This window comes from Octopus bimaculoides, chromosome 11 (assembly GCF_046866305.1).
Source record: "Octopus bimaculoides isolate indiv1 chromosome 11, ASM4686630v1, whole genome shotgun sequence".
In the NCBI taxonomy this organism is placed as follows: domain Eukaryota; kingdom Metazoa; phylum Mollusca; class Cephalopoda; order Octopoda; family Octopodidae; genus Octopus; species Octopus bimaculoides.
Genome location: NC_142938.1, coordinates 7,479,135 through 7,496,634, shown reverse-complemented (window position 1 = coordinate 7,496,634; position 17,500 = coordinate 7,479,135). Strand labels below are relative to the sequence as shown.

Below are 17,500 nucleotides of genomic sequence, written 5' to 3'. Positions count from 1 at the left end.
ACTTCACCAATCCCTCTGCAGTGATGAGAGAAGTTTGATTCCGATGTCATTTGAATATAGAAGTAGGAATCACCATAAAGTTTATTTTCAAGATAGGTTTTCCATGATTTAAAAGTAATTTATTTTTCTCAACTCTAAAAAATAAAATATACCAAAAGTTAGTTAATCCACCACCCCACTCCCTCACCTTTTTCAGTAAAGAAATTTGTGATTGAATGGTCAGGAAATTTTTCTTGTGATGCTTACTTTTATCATTACATTTTTTTGGGGGGTGTGGGGATCATTTCCAATAAAGTCAGGAAGCTATCAACCATAAAACAGATCTTGAGTAACCATTTAGAATATTGAGTTACAAAAGAAAACGAATAAAAAATCTAATGAGAAGCTGCCTTAAGAATCATAAAACAATTAGCAGAAGATTTAACCTGTTTGATACCAAAATAACAACTAAGGCTGCCCCTTGGTCCTATGATACAAATTTCATGATTTAAAACAATTTAAATTAAAACCTATCATAAAAAAATTCATGTAAATTTGTTCCAAACACCAGCTTAATAATGACAAGGTTATTTTATTAAATTCTTTATTACTTTCAAAATTAAAACAAAGGCAATGTATTTCAGTAGAGATTTTGTGACAAAAAGGTTAAGAATATAAAAATTTCAAAATATAAAAACAAAATGTTGGATAAGGGACAGAAGTTAATTTTTGCCAAAAAGTGGTATTTCTGATTACATCAACTCCAGGACATTATATGTATTTAGTTTTTTTAAACTCTGGATGGATAATAGATGAAGCCAATTCTGGGGATTTCGTCTCAGAATATGGAGCGATGAAACTAAATTGTATACTTTCCATCAAACATTCTACAATTTTTGTCTTCTAACTGACCAAAAGTAATAGTAAATTACAAAAGGGGGGGAAATGACCTGAACCTGTTATTTTAAAAAATTCAGACGTTCTAGTATTATTATTTTTAGCGAGGTGAAAACTGGTTATTTTTATAACAGCTGTATAAAACTCAACTATACACACAAGAGTGAGATGAGAAAAAAAAAAAGAAAAACAGAAAAAAACAAAAACAATCCAACACCTTAGGTTGACAATTTTGGGGTGCTGGGAAACTTCTCTAATGACTTTTGAGGCATGCCAGCACCCTTGCAGCGTTGCCGTGGGTGATGGTGAGGATGATGTGCTAGAACAGCCAAGCGCCCTCATGAGCTTCACCAGTTACCTCTGCTAGGCAAGCTGCTGGTGAAGACAGGGATCTTGCAGTCAGTGGTCCGACCCCACCAAATGTCTTGAACACCACATGATGGAAAATGTATATATAAGTTCTTATTGAAACTTCAAAGGGAAGTCTGGTTGTTATATAACAGTGATAAACAGAATCAAAATGGTATTGCTGAAAATGTAAAAAGCAAAATAGCATAACAGAGATAAAGTTGTGAGGTTAAGCTGTTCAAACTGATATGAACGCTTATAGACTTATATAACTTAATCCTTGGTAACTGAAGAATGCCTTTGATGTAAAGAATTTTGAGAAGAACCAAGATACTTTTGATAAAAACAAAAATAAATCTCATTTAAGCAGGAAATGATTGAATTTAAACCAGTTGTGTGGGAATGGTACTCCTCACAGAAGTCTATATTTAAGCATTGCATCTTAGCAAAGGAAACAGATAAAGATGAGAATAGTTTCAGAAATATAGTGAGCGTTTTCATAAAACAAAAATAAAACTTTATATAAACCAAAAATAGCTTTCTCTATCTATAATTTCTCTATCTGTAATTTTTATGACTGTTGGAAATGTTTTGAATAGATTAATATTTTCAGGTTATGGTACTTTTACCCTGGTATAACTTTGAGCACTGAAATATAATTTCAAACAAGAAAGATAGTACAAGGAAGATGCTAAGAGCATGGATTTTGATAGTGGCTTTTGAGAACACCTATATTCCATGGCATGGTGGTGGTCATCAATGTCGTCATCATCATCATCATCTGCTTTGATGTTATTTTTATTATCAGCCGTGTGAACAATAAATTTTTGTTTTGTTTTGTTTTGTTTCATTGCTAGTGCTTCATTTCAGACAAATAAAATCTGTTTTTCTCCATCATTAAGTCATATCATCTAACAATTTTGTCCTGCATGTAAAACTTTACTCAACACATCTTTTCAAGATATTAAGCTGACATAAAATTGAAGTAATAAAGGTTGAAATGAAGTTAAACGTGAACTCATTTAACAATCAGCTTTCAAGCTTCCCTTCTGTAAAGAGAAAGTTACTGTGAAACTAAATTGATAAACAGAAGCTTTCATTTGTTACTTTATTGTTTAAGAGGAATAAATATTTGATTCAACACAACCATAAAGATTAATATATAATCCTATATATATTTCCCTATCAAATCATAAAATGCTGGTTATAGACATAAAATAGGAAAAATGGTGAAGTATTTTAGAATATATCATATTGTGTGCAATCACAGTCGAGGAAATTACAATTTTTGGAGTTAGATAAAAGGAAATTAATGCTGAAATAAAAATTAAAGAGAGCTATATTAAAATTCGTTGAAAAATCAAACTAACCTTGATTTCTTTCTGGTAATCTACTAATCCGCCATACAATTGCATGATAAACATTTTCATATTTTGCTGTGCCTACAGATGCTTCCAGAAGAGCTGGATTAGTGCCACTTTGTGTCATCATTGTCAACCTTTCTAGCCCTTTGATTTTCCCTGGTTTTCTGGTGGCAGATTTAAAGGATCCATAGCCAAATCGCTTTTCATAACGAAATAAATAGATCCAGCAATCAGGAATTGGAAATCTTATTTCAATGTCTTCACATGGAAATTGTCCATGTTTTTTACTATACGCATGGTAACCGGTACACACAACATCACACCGGTATTCAACATGTCTTTCTTTGATACTTCGAAATACTCTTACTATCAAAGGCAACTCTTTATTATCTCTCAGTCGAATACGGAACCTCATTAGTTCAAAATGACATGCATCCAGTGGATGAAATTTAATGGTCCCATCCTTTTCGTATTCTTCTGGCTTCGCAGAACAATGAAACTGAATGTTCTCCGGCTTGATCCACTCTTCTGTTTTGATAGGTATGATATCATGTCGACCAACAACTTCTCTCCCTTTGCGCCGTTTGTCATTAACTCCTAGTTCTACAAATGGCATACCTGTTACAAAAGATAAACAAAAAATTCTTACTCTGGCTTTCTGGGCGACAATATGGCCTCCCGTGTTAATATGTGCTTTGTATTCATCGATTACATCAACAATAACTTCGTCTTTTTGATATGATAATGTTTTTTCTCTGTGAGCAACAATTGCCATTAATGCATCTTCCACCTCTTGTACAAAGGTGATAATTGTCTGTTCACTTAGTGAACCAAATTTAAGAAGCTCTGAGATCTGTGGAGCATGATCTAAAATCATGTTAGCTTTTGGTTTCATGTTTTTCACAAAAGTTGGTGTAATCTTTTCTGTTCGAATTCCAACTCTTTCACGATAGAAAACATACTGAATTTTCAATGTGTGTATCTTTCCATATTGATCATAATGTTGTAGGGCTATTTCAGACAAAGAGTAACAAGGCTGAAGGGGGAGCTCTTGAAATGAATCTTTATCATCTTTGCTATTGTAAAGTTTCAAAACAGGTCCATCATTTTGTTGGACCAATCTCACATAAATTGTCTTCCAGAAACGATTACCAGTCAGCTTCTTCTTCGTTGGCTGTCGAAGCATTAATGTCCATCCGTCCTCTTCCATTTTGGGGTTAAAACTCTCAAGGGGTTCAAGATGTTTTTCTTCCTCTTCAGGTGTGCTACTCTCTGTCGTAGAAACACTCATCTGAGTCTCAGTTCTTGGTTCCTTTACTTTTTCTTCAGTTTCCATCACTTCGAATTTTGCAAAGTTTTCTTCCGGTGGAGAATCTCGATCAAATGGGTTTATACGTGGTGCCATTTGTGGAGATTTGGGCACTTTGGGAGGAGGCGGTAGAGCAACTGATGGCCCCGATTCAACTGGTTCCCTCATTCGTATGGTCAGTTTAAAAGCATCTTTATTATCATCCATATCTGGTGATTCTTTGTCATCATCACTTGAATCGACAGCTGCTGTATGTGTGGCGGCCATGGCACCTGATGTTTCTGGAATATCATCAGGCTCAATGGTTTTGAAAGGGTCAAAAACATCTATAGGCAAGTCAGTTGGATCAATTGGCAAATCTTCCCCTTTACCTAGGAAAATACTGAGATTGTCTGACAATGAACTCTGTGCTTTTTCAAGTTCTTCTACCTGACTCAAAAATGGATTAATAGTTGTCTCTCCAATCATAGCAGTTGCATTAAAATCACTAGACAAAAATGGGTTCTTCTGCTCATTTGTCAGTTCTTGACTGTCCATGTCATCTAATATATTTTGGGGGATATTTTCAGCATCAAAGTTATCATTTTGGAAAGGATTAAAAGTCGAGTCTTTATCAAAAGTTTCCATTGCCCCCCAAGCATTCTTCGCTGAATCCCCTTCAGCAATTTTCTCAGCAGTTTTTGTATTGAAGAAATCTTCATCAAAAAATTCGGCAGTGGCAACAGCTGGAGTATCATTTTGATCTACAAACGGATTGACACTTGATTCTGTAAATAAGTTAATGTTTGAATCTGCACCCTCTCCAGATGAACTAGTAATGTTAGGGCTACTGGCTACAGGAGCAGGATCAGGAGTAATATCAGGCTGTAGGAAAGCATTTAATTTAGAAGCAATATCCTCAGATATTTCTGGTTGTATTAATGCACCCATATTATTAGCTTTATTATCAACAGACTGCCCAAAAGGTGAATCATCTTCAATAGTTTCAAACATTGAAAATGGATTTTTAACATTTACGTGGATAGAAGTTTCCGGATCAATGTTGTCAAAAGGATTAATCTGACTGATTTCTGATTTGGAAATATCAGGGACTTCTTGTGAATCCATTGCTGAAAAGGAACTTGGAACAGGAGTTGTTTGTGGAGCCAAGATAGAAAATGAAGACTCCGAGAAAGGTGCCGTTGTAGGTACAGCAGACGGTTCCAGCATAGGGAAAGCTGAGTTTGTTGTAGGGAAACCAGAATCTGAGAAACAAGTTGATTTTACTTCCTCAGCAAATGGATCTGTTAAAGAATGCAAATTTTCTCCTGAAGAGTCAAGCATTGGTGATGCCGATGCAAAACTGTCATCAATGAGTGAAAAAGGTTTATTTGCATTTGTAGGATGTGATATATCTGGGGCAAGGATTTCAGTGGTCGTGTTTGAAGAAACTGGACTACCAAATGTTGTTGAGAAAGCTTCATCACTGATTAAGAAATCAGCACTAGTCTTCGTCAGGGATGTATCAGTTTCTGCGCTACTTGCGGCTAAATCTGTTACTTCCATTGTCAGCAGTGAACTGTCTTTTGTTGTTGTTGATGTTGTTGTTGGTATTGTTGTCATAGTTATGTCTGTTGGTTGTGCAGCAAACATATCACCAGTCGCATCAGTTGCCATTGGAAATGCATCTTCAGATGTTGGCACAGACATATTTGCAGAACTAAAATCACTTCCTACCCCTGGGAAAGCTATGTCAGTTTTAACTGCTGAGTCTGAGACTGAACTCGGCCAGTCAGTTTCAAATGGTGAACTGGAAAATGGTTGAATAGCAGGAGCTGCTTGAGTGACACTTAATTCAGAAAACGCAAAACTAGATTGATCATTAGCAGAAATTTTAGTGTTCAAATCACTATCTGAAGTAGAGCTAAATTGATCAGAAAAGGCATTCCAGCCAAAAGAAGTTTCAGATGATTCTACATGAACATCTACTGGTTCTGAAATAGTAGTAAAAGGATCAGTTTGTGAAGAAAAGGGGTTATCAACTACTTGATCAGCAATTTGCAAATCCTCCTGTTTTACAAAAGAAACTGATCCTATATCAACTGGTTCTGATGTAGTACAAAAAGGACTATCTTCTAAAGAGTCTGTAGTTTTTTTATCTAATTTATAAGAAGTATCATCGGTATGAAACTCTAATGGTTCAGATATTGTTGTGAATGGACTAGACGTTGGTTTACTTTGATCAGAACTTACTGCAATTTTCTCAACTGCTTTAATTGCTAAAGCGATTGAAGCAAAATCAAGTGGTTCAGAAATAGTTGAATAAGGTTCTGGTGTGGAGGCCAGCTTGTCTGTTTTATCTGGAACGAGACTAGTGTCTGTTGATCCAGCTGGATCAATGAATCCTTCGGATTCTGAGAAGCAGGCAAAATCAGGAAGTTCTAAATTTGGTTGAGTAAATACGGATGCTTCTGAGGAAGCAAACGGATCAACACCTGAAGTTCCTAATTCTTTATCTTTCGTAATATTATTCATGAAAATATTATCTCCAGTATCTTTAGTTTTTTCAATGAAAAAGTCTTCAAGCTGATTTACTTCTTCAGTCTTTTCTGAGACAAAATCAGTGGTCCTCGTTTCTTGTATATTCGAATTTATTTCAAATGCATCTTTGTTTTCACCAAATAGATCAGTATTTGAAGTAGTGAAATCTGCAGGTGATGCAAAAGGATCGACTTTTGAACTCGTGAGCTCTGTAGTCGAAGTGAAGGGATCACCTGTTAAACTGCTAAGTTCTGTAGTTGGTGCAAAAAGATCAGCTGTTGAACTTGTGACCTCTGCAGTTGAAGTGAAGGGATCACCTGTTAAACTGCTGAGTTCTGTAGTTGGTGCAAAAAGATCAGCTGTTGAACTTGTGACCTCTGCAGTTGAAGAGAAGGGATCAACTGTTGCACTTGTGACCTCTGCAGTTGAAGAGAAGGGATCAACTGTTGCACTTGTGACTTCTGCAGTTGAAGAGAAGGGATCAGCTGTTGAGCTAGTGACCTCTGTAGTTGATGCAAAAGGATCGCTTGTTGAACTTGTGAGCTCTGCAGCTGAAGTGAACGGGTCAACTGTTGAGCTAAAAATATCCTTAGTTGGGGTGAAAGGGTCAATATTAGATGGTGTCAAATCAGAAGTGTCAGCAAATAATTCAGAACCAGATCTTGGCAATCCAGGTGAAACAGCTAATGTATCTGATGTGGAACTACCCAAAGTTGATCCCAGAAATAATGATTCTGTACATGCAGGAGAAACAATAAAAGGATCAGATGAGGATATTTCTGTTTGGGGTTTTGGAGAAAGTGAATCTGGAATTGTTTTAGATACACTTGGTTTAACAGAAAATGGATCTTCTAAAACATTATAGGACTGTGTTGTAGTTACTGGATCACTAGAAACTACAAAAGGATCTGTTGAAGGCGATGTTGTTTTTACGGCAAATGGATCAGTGGACTTAATACCACTCTCAACAGATGTAACGAAAGGATCATGCGTCACAACAAACGGATCAGATGGAGTTGCAACTGCTGATTTAACAGTAAAGGGGTCAGATTCTGATTTGGATTTAATAACAATTGAAGAAACATCAAACGGATCGATAATTTTTGGAACAACAAATGGGTCTCCTTCAGATTCTGGGGCAAGTTGGGTGACGGGAGAAAGTGCAGGACTTATAGCTGGGGAAGGTTTTAGGCTAGTTGAAGGGTCTAGTCCTAAAAAGCTATCAACTAATTCATCAGTAACACTCTTGTTGGATAAAGTTAAATTTTCTTCTTCTGCTGCTAAAAAGTCTTTTTCAAATTGAGATTTATGGCTGGAGAGCCAATCATCCGGTTCAGGTGGGGATTCAAAATCTCCCAACCCAAGCCCTAATAAGTCTTGAACACTACCACTTGTTTCAGATTTTTGTTTTGTACTAATATCATTTAATTCTTCAGTAGAGTCTTCGGGATAATAGCTTGAAGTTTTGGAGTATGGAATATTTGATATTTCTTCATCGATTTCTTCTGATTCTCCTTGCTTAGCTCTCAAACCAGCCCAAGAACTATCAGAAGCTGAAGCTTCGTCGTCTTCTCCAAGATTATCACCCTCGTCTTTTGATGCTAATCTATTCAAATTCTGTTGTGTCTTTATGACTGTTTCTTTGGTTCGCTCTAGCATTTGCTGTAAGGCCAGCCATTCTTCAGAGCGTTCAGTTTTATCACTGAATGTTGGATCAACAAATTCTTTCGAAGGAGAGGGTATTGGGGATTTGTTCTTCTTCTTATCTTTAATGAAGTGCTTTGGCGATTTTAGACCAGCTTTATGTTTCAAAGAACTTATAATTTTATGGGCCTTTTTATTAGCAGAAGTTATATGATGTCCAACTGATGGAGATGCACTTGCTGAAGCAGTTGTTGTTGGTTGAGCAGAAGGAGAAGTTGACCGAGAAGTAGCTTTTAAGTTGATTGGTGCAGGTCTTGGAGGAGCAGATCGAGGAGGTGGCCCTGATGGTCGAGGTGGAGGACGTTTCTTAACCAGCTCAAGATTACTCGTTTCATCTCTGTCATGAGTCAAATTTGATGAGTCCTCCCAAGAACCAGCAGACATGGCTAGTCCACTGCTCTTGCCTGAAACAAACAAAAAAAGATTATATGAAAAATTTATTGATAAAATAATTGAAATAATTATAAATTAAACTTACTTAATATTGTAGACCAAAAAATATGGCATATTAGGAAAATGTTAATTTTAATAAGAAACAAAATGCAAAAATAATAAGTAAATGAGTGGAAATCAGACCAGTGAGTGCGTTAAATTAATGAGGCACTAAAAGAGAATGACTCTCCCCAGACACAATAAAATATGCTTCAACACACGAATTCAGATCAAGAATCTTGCAAACCACATTAAAAAAAAACGAAATAAAATACAAAAATCAACATAATTTAAAGTAGGTTAAAATTTAAATGCAAAACTACTTTGCAGAAATAAATGTTCTGTCAGCCAGAAATGTGGTAACATTAAGTAGTCGTCAAGGCTATGATATATAAGAGTTATTACCACAAAGCTATAACATGTACAAGGTGAGAATGCAAATAAATTAAAGAATCATGACTATATCATTCATCATCATCATCATCATCATCACTATTTAGCGTCTGATTTCCATGCTGGCATGGGTTGGATGGTTTGACAGGAGCTGGAGAGTCAGAGGACTGCATCAAACTTTACTGCCTGCTTTGGTATGGTTTCTACAGCTGGATGCCCTTCCTAATGCCAACCATTTTTCAGAGTGTACCGGGTTGTTTTAGCGTTACATGATCACCAGTGAGGTTGCCAAGAAATTTGCAAGACAAAGACACCCTCAGCTGAGTGGGGAGTAGTATTGAGGGGACAGGCTTTATGCCAGGGGCTGAAAGGTTTAAGTATGATAGAAGGGTAGGAACAGGTGTCTTGCTGTAAAGGTGATACAAGGTTAGTCAGTTGAAAAAGAAGGAAAACAGCGGTGAAGATGTATCGGAATTATAAATAACTGTAAAGAACAAAAAGATCAATGATATATTTTTTATTTAAAATGTCAAATATTCAGTTTAATTGTAATAATTAATATATCAACATTCAGTTTTATGAATTTAAAAAAAAATTATGTTCATGTTTTGATTGGAGCCTGGTGCAGCCTCCTGGCTTGCCAGTCCCCAGTCAAACCGTCCAATGCATGCCAGCATGGAAAACGGACATTAAACGATGATGATGATGATGATGATGATGAGTATAGCTTTGTTAAGCTACACACAAAAATAACCAGGAACAAGAGAGTGTCGATGTATTATTCTTTTTGCTTCATTCAGATACACACTGTGAGGGCGAATACCATCGATCTATTTCATTCAAGGTATACACTGCCTACCTGGCCTACCCAAGCAGCACATCCTTGGTATGTAGGTATGTACACCTATAGTTATGAAATAATTGATAATATATTGCATTGCATAACTTAAAATATCCCAGCATTTAACTATTGATAAGCATGTTATATTTACATGTTTATTTCTGTATATGGGTGATTGTGGATGTATTACTTTTACAAATAATAAGAGTGCAATCATAAAGTTGCTTGGACAAGTAGATCTGTATAGGATTTTACACAGATTTGTTTAATTGTGTGACAGGACACACACACACACATAATATGTACACACACATATATATAATATAATGTAATCACTAGCATAGCGAGAGTGTGTGCTGCCCAAAGTGACTCTTCTGTTTTCCACCCTATAAAAAACACATATTGCCTCTTGCAGACCCAAAAGTGCCCCCCTCCCCACCTTAAAAGTGCTGACCGGGGGGGGGGGGGCAGACAACCCCTACCGCTCCCTCCCCCAGCTATGCTAGTGAATGTAATGTAATACTATTATATCATATTATAATATCATATTGTATTATTTAATTCAGTTATCAGGATGATTACAGTTGCTACACAAATTTTCACCAGATGGATAGCAAAATGATATTCATGATTACTGTGTTTCATTTTTGATTCAATTTCTAGACTCCATGCAATGAATGGCTACCTCCTCCCTTGCACAATATATTGTAATGTAGGGGATATAATTAACAGTTTGTTGGGATTATTTCCCTTCACCTACTCATAAAGCAAATACATCTGGAAAGAGTTATATGCCCTAAAGTGAACTTTAGACATGTTATTTAAAATGTTGTGATTGAGATGGAAGTTATCAAACAGATAGTGTGGGCTGGACAGTATATAGTTCTACAACTGAAGTATATAGTTATGTGAAAATGCAAGAGTTTTTGTAGGGTCTGCCTGACTAAAATGGGTTCCTTTTCTCCCTTCCACTTCTTGGATGCCACGGCAAGTGGGAGGGTCATTGCTTCTGTAGCTGAAAGGAACAAAATCATTGAGTATCAGAACTTGTCAGTGAAACATTTCTTCCAGCCTGTGATGTTGGAGACATTTGGAGAGGCTGGGTACTAACAGTGAAGTTCTTGTCATTGTTGGTGGCTCATCTTACAAAGGTGTCAGGTGATGCCCATAAGGATGCTTGGTTGTTCCAACACCTTTAGCCTTGTCATCACCTGTGGTAATATCACAACCACATTGGTTTGCTTCAGTAGGATCAGCTGAACCTTGTGGTGTGTGACCAGTTGATGATCCACGTAGTGTTGAATTGATGTCTTTTATTTATTTCTTCTTTTTCTTTTTCTTTTTTTGCTCATGTTTTTGTTTTCTTCAGTTTTGGATTTGGATTTTAATGTGGTTTTCTATTATATTTGTATCATATACATACATGTTATATATGTAATTATTCAGTTAAAATCTTAATTATCATGAAAAAAAGTTCTTCAGAAACATTCATTTTTTTTTATATACGTTTCTTGGCTGGTGGCCAAAAAAATCTAATCATATTTTTACATATTTATGCCGTTCATTATTATTATTTTTCTGCTGTGTGTAACTACAATCTTCCTGTACAATAAATGTAGGGTCTATCTTGTTCCCAGATTCTTTATTTAATTTTACAGCCCAAAATTTCCTTCTTCCAGCAAATCTAGTCGGATAATGTTGCTGTTCTTTTCCTGTTCCTATTTCCAAAGGAAGTTGTGTGGTGAGCATATCTCTATTTGTCGGGACAAGCTCATTAACATAGTCAAGGTCAGAGAGATGAGTACCAAACAGAAATAAATACTGGGGTTGATATGATTGACCAAATTCTTGAAGGTGGGGTAATCTAGCATGGCTGCAATCTGATAATTGAAATCAGTAACAGTTGGGGGGGGGGAATGAAGAAAACAATGTTTATTTTTAGATAAACAGACAAGATATGATAAAGTATTCAATGTAGTCAAACATACACACACACACACACACATTGTATGTATAATATTATATCACACACACACACACACACACACACACACATACACACACCCACACACACACACAGATAACATGCACACTTCACCAGCTTCAGAAAAAAACAGTGAGCTTATTTGAATCCAGAGAATCAATTTTTCCATTTGAAGTGTTTTATAAATTATGGCAGAGAGAGGCATTGAATGCTGCAGTAAAAAATAATGTAAGTTTTTGATCAGATATTGATATCTGACCTATTGATCACATCCTGGATTGTCAAATGCAAAACAATGAAATATGTAATTTATCAGCCAACATGTAAGACTTATTCTCCTTATTATTTTTTTTTATCTTTTACTTGTTGCAGCCATTAAACTGTGGCCATGCTGGGGCACCACCTTGAAGGATTTTAGTTGTTCGAATCGACCCAGGACTTATTCTAATGGTCCTTCGTTGAACCATTATGTTATGGGGATGTAAACAAACTAACACTGGTTACAAAGTGGCAGGAAGAGAAACACAAATACAAAGACACACATACACATACACATACATACATTTACATATATATACATGACGGGCTTCTTTCAGTTTCCATCTACCAAATCCACTCACAAGGCTCTGGTTGGCCCAAGGCTATCGTAGAAGACACTTGCCAAGGTGCCACGCAGTGGGACTGGACCCAGATATATGTGTATGTATATATATATATATATATATGTGTGTGTGTGTGTGTGTGTGTGTGTGTGTGTGTGTGTGTGTGTGTGTGTGTACATATACATAAACATATATATATTTACCTATTTATACAAACATACACTCACACACACACACACACAAATGCTGGGCTTCTTTCAGTTTCCATCTACCAAATCCACTCACAAGGCTTTGGTTGGCCCAAGGCTATAGCAGAAGACACTTGTCCAAGGTGCCACACAGTGGCACTGAACCTGAAACCACCTGGCTTCCAAGCAAGCTTCTTAATCACAAAGCCATACTTGTTCCTCTTTAACATATTTATCCATTTTTCTCCCAAAGAGCAACTTCATTACAATTCTGTGTTCAAGTTTATTTATTCAGTGAGTGGGAATTTGAGTGTCTGCTGCTGGAAGATATGATTGCCAGAGTCTAAGTTTACTTATCCTTTTATTCTTTTACTTTCAGCCATTTGACTGTGGCCATGCTGGAGTGCTGCCTTGAAGAATTTTAGTTGAATATATCAACCCCAGTACTATTTTTTTGTAAAACCCGGTACTTATTCTATCAGACTCTTTTGCCAAACTGCTGGTCGTCAAGCAGTGGTGGGAGTACACACACACATGTGACGGGCTTCTTTCAGTTTCCATCTACCAAATCCACTCGCAAGGCTTTGGTCAGCCAGAGGCTATAGTAGAAGACACTTGCCCAAAGTGCTACGCAGTGGGACTGAGGATGGAACAATGTGGATGGGAAACTAGCTTCTTATTTTTTTATTGCCCACAAGGGGCTAAACATAGAGGGGACAAACAAGGACAGACAAAGGGATTAAGTCGATTAGATCAACCTAGTGTGTAACTGGTTCTTAATTTATCAACCCCGAAAGGATGAAAGGCAAAATCAACCTCGGTGGAATTTGAACTCAGAACATAACGGCAGTCGAAACACCGCTAAGCATTTTGCACGGTGTGCTAACGTTTCTGCCAGCTCGCTGCCTTACTAGCTTCTTACCGCACAGCCTATGCCATCAATATTTTTTTGTTCAGAATTTTGTTAAAAATTTATTTTCAGATAGATTATTATTTTGTCTGGCTCACAGTAGTTACAAAAAACACTGTCTCTAAGCCACAACATTAAGAAAAAAATATTTAAATATTTATGTACTTTTATTAATCACTTTTTTTTTTAATATTTGCACAAAATTTAATTAGTTTACAATATAAGCATCTAACTATAATATTAATCAAATTCTCTAATTAAAAAAACAGTAATAAATGAGATCTTCATAATTATTGATTTGGCAAACCAAACAGATGTGTGAAACCTCACCCTTTATTTTTCATCTCAATAATTTTAAGCTTGGTGTTGATGTCATAGATCAATATCATATATTTATTTCCATAAATGAGATCTTCTTCAAATACTGAATATTTAAGACAATATAACTATTTCGATCTTTCAATAAAACTGTTTATTGTTATAAACCTAAGAAAAAATTATATAAAAAAAAAAGCAAATGAAAACAACCAGTATAGGTATTGTTGGGTGATTAAGAGACTTACCTTACAACCATGGGGTTTGGGGTTTAGTCTCACTATGTAGCACCTTGGGTAAGTGTTTTTTACTATAGCCCTAGGCCCATCAATGCCTTGTGAGTGAATTAAATAAGCAGAAACTGTATGAAAGCTACAGGCATGGCTGTGTGGTAAGAAGCTTGTTTCCCACACACATGGTTCTGGGTTCAGTCTGCCTGTGTGGTACCTTGGGTAAATATCTTCTACCATAGCCTCGGGCTGACTTAAGCCTTGTGAGTGGATTTGGTAGGCGGAAACTGAAAGAAGCCCGTCATTTATATACATGTGTGTGTGTATCTTTGTGTCTGTGTCTAAACCCCATAAAAGTCAAACAAACATTTAGAAAATGTACCCCAAAAAAGGAGCCTCTACATGGTTAATCAACCTGCTAGATATAGCAGCCAAATCTCTTTCAAATTTCTTGTCCTACTATTTGAAATAAAGAAGGACATGTTAGAGAAGGTAGTATTAAATACACTCTAAAAAAATAACATGATGGTCACGGCTGGAACTTCTTTGATTGTAGGTTTACTCAATCAGGACTGACCTGAGGCCTTAGAATAATGCCATTTTATAAAAAAGAAAGCAATTTTCAAAATATCCTGTTAGTTTTAAAAGTAATTACTGAGGAGAGTTTATGAAATAATATCAGGAGATCACCATAGATATAATGTCTTGGGCCAACTGATTAAAGTCAGTTGCTATTCATAAAGCTTTTAATCTGCAAAGATATTTTTACTTCAAGTCTAATCAAGACACTCAACAGAAACTTAGCAACGTTCTTGTGCTGTATGTATTTTATCAATTCAGGCATTAGAGATATACGAAGGAGCAAATTACTATTAAATCATACATTCAACATATTTTCCAACTCTTAACACATTGTTCTGTATTTTATAAAAAATATTTGAACTTATTATTCTTGCCTATTCAATTATTAATATTTATATTTTAAGGTAATCATAAATAAAATACCTTTGAATAAATAAAATGCCTTTATTACATTTCCATTGAAATTGTCATTATTGTTATTGTCATCGATGTTGTTGTCATCGTCATCGTTTAATGTCTGTATTCCATGCTGGCATGAGTTGGATAGTTTTACAGGATATGACGAGCCTTAGGGCAACATCAGTTTTCTGTCTGCTGCTTTGGTAAGGTTCCTACAGTTGGATATCCTTCCTAACACTTACCACTTTGCAGTGTGTATTGAGTGCTATTTTTTTGCGGCACAAGCACTAAAGAGGTAACCAAATAACTTGTAAAACGAGTTTCCTGCAGTACTGAGGGGAGTGGCTTTGTGCCAAGTGTTGAGAGACTTAAGTATGAAAGAGGGACAAGAACAGGTGTCTTACTGGTGCAGCTCTCTGGTTTACCAGCTCTGGTCAAACTGTATACATCATGCCAGCATGGAAAATGGACATTAAATGATGATGATGATGATGATGATGATGATGATGATGATGATGATGATATCTTTGTTGCTGCATGGTCACAACACACAATTCCTCACAATGCCCCTCTTTCCTATCACGACTGTGTTTGTCAATTGGTCAGACCTTTGATAATGCTATGCTATCTCCTTGTGGTAGCAGAATATCTCTCTCTCTCTCTCTCTCTTTGATATTTCTAGACACATGACATTAAACTATTTTCTTTGGTATATCCTACTTCATCATGTATTCTCTAGAACCTTTGTAACCAAGCTCTTCAAAACGATTTTATCACATCAATTGCAGCAGGTATGAGACATTTTGAAACAAATGTTTTGGTGCCAACCGTTTGGCCTTTTAATGTTTCCCCCATTCTTTCCGTACCCTGTCTCTGTTTATGCATGTGAAGAAATAGAGAATGCTTAAGTTAATTATGTTCAGTTAATGATTGTAATGTTTTTCTCTCTCTCTCTCTCCCACTCCCTCTTTCACTCTCTCCCCTGCTCTCTCTCTCACTATTTTTGTCTGTGTGTCTAGATTTCTATACATACATGTGTGTGCATGTGTGTGAATGTGTGTGAATGTGTGTGCTTGTGCATGCTTGCTGCTTCTCTCAAAAAGTACTGTTGGCCAAAACAGACTGAATGCTCAGCCAGCCATGCCAAATCATCAGAATCCCAACAGCTGTGCCCAACAATCTCATTCTGAATTTCAGCTGCTTTTACAACAATGAACAAAAGAATGGTGAATGAAGGAACTTGTATGTAACTCTTTCACCTGATTGTTTATAACAGCCAAATCTCCTTCTACTACACAAACCACAGACTGTTTGTAAAAAGGGATGTCACATATCTCATGTCTTAAATCTTAGGGCAGCAGGTTTAAATTAGTTTAAACAGTAATAGCAACGGTTACCTAATAAAAACCAATATGAAGGTCCTTTACCATTGGAAAATATTTGCCTCTACAAATTTTATTAGTAATCTGACAGAATTTTGCCTAAATCTTCATCTTTCAATTGTAGTTGGACCCCTTTCTATCTCAAACAATTTTTAGTAGATCCTTCTTTTGCAAACTCCACAATCCATTTAGCTCTAACTAAACAAATAGCAGAACTCTTTCATTTAACTTTGTCTAAATATTTCCCTATGATATATTTCTCAGTTCTATCTAAAATATAGTTCAGATAATTTGACAAATGCTCTGTTCCTTTTTTATGGTGACTTTTTTAAGGACCAATGCTGATGTCTGGTGATAGGAACACCACTAAAGCTGTCTCATTACCTTAGAGAGTAAAGGGAGAATAACATTGGAGCGATTTCCCTGTTGCCTTTATCTGACCAATGGGAAGATTTAAGCTCAATACTATAATATTTATTAACCTTTGGTACACTTAGGCACATTATGGCACTGTACGAGTTTTCTTCTCCATAGCTGCAGGCACATTGTATCACACTGAGAGGGGAGAAAACTCATATGGCTACATGATGCATCGACAGCATGCTAAAGGTTAATTATAAGTTTTCTCACTGTACTTTCTCTGAAAAGATTGCCAGTCTATTACATATAACATTCCCCAGTGATCTGCTTCCTGTTTACAATAAGGTGAACTGAGACATTGTAAAATAATGTACTCTTCCTAGAAATACAATCAAATACCAGCAGCAGCAGAAAATTTGTATTAATGGCTTATACACATATTGTCTAATTTTTACCCATCCAAAATTATTCAATTGTAATGTGTATGAAGAGGCATTTGTCTGACTAGGACCTTTTAAACACAAGTATTCTTCAAGAGTGTATAATCACTCTGTTCATTTCCGCTACATTTCTCCATTACCTCTTGTAATGCAGACTACAATGACAGGAGATCTTCATGCTTCTTTCTTCTTTCAATTGCAAATATAACCCTCTTGCAACCTTAAAAGCACCCAGCCAACCCACTTATTTTCCATTGTTAAGATCCTTCAACACATTCAATGCTGTATCCAATAAATTAGCAAATAAACTCTAACAATATC

At 36.1% G+C, this 17,500-nt stretch overlaps 1 protein-coding gene across 9 annotated transcripts in view; it reads right to left on the bottom strand.

Moving 5' to 3' along the window:
- LOC106874878 (uncharacterized) overlaps window positions 1-17,500 on the bottom strand; it is an 83,530-nt gene that overhangs the window by 1,444 nt on the left and 64,586 nt on the right. For all 9 annotated transcript variants that reach the window (XM_014922779.3, XM_014922780.3, XM_014922783.3 and 6 more), the window contains one exon: window positions 2,595-8,525. In XM_014922779.3, coding sequence (XP_014778265.1) covers window positions 2,595-8,505 — 5,911 coding nt within the window. In that variant the 5' untranslated portion in view covers window positions 8,506-8,525. The remainder of the gene's footprint in view (window positions 1-2,594; window positions 8,526-17,500) is intronic.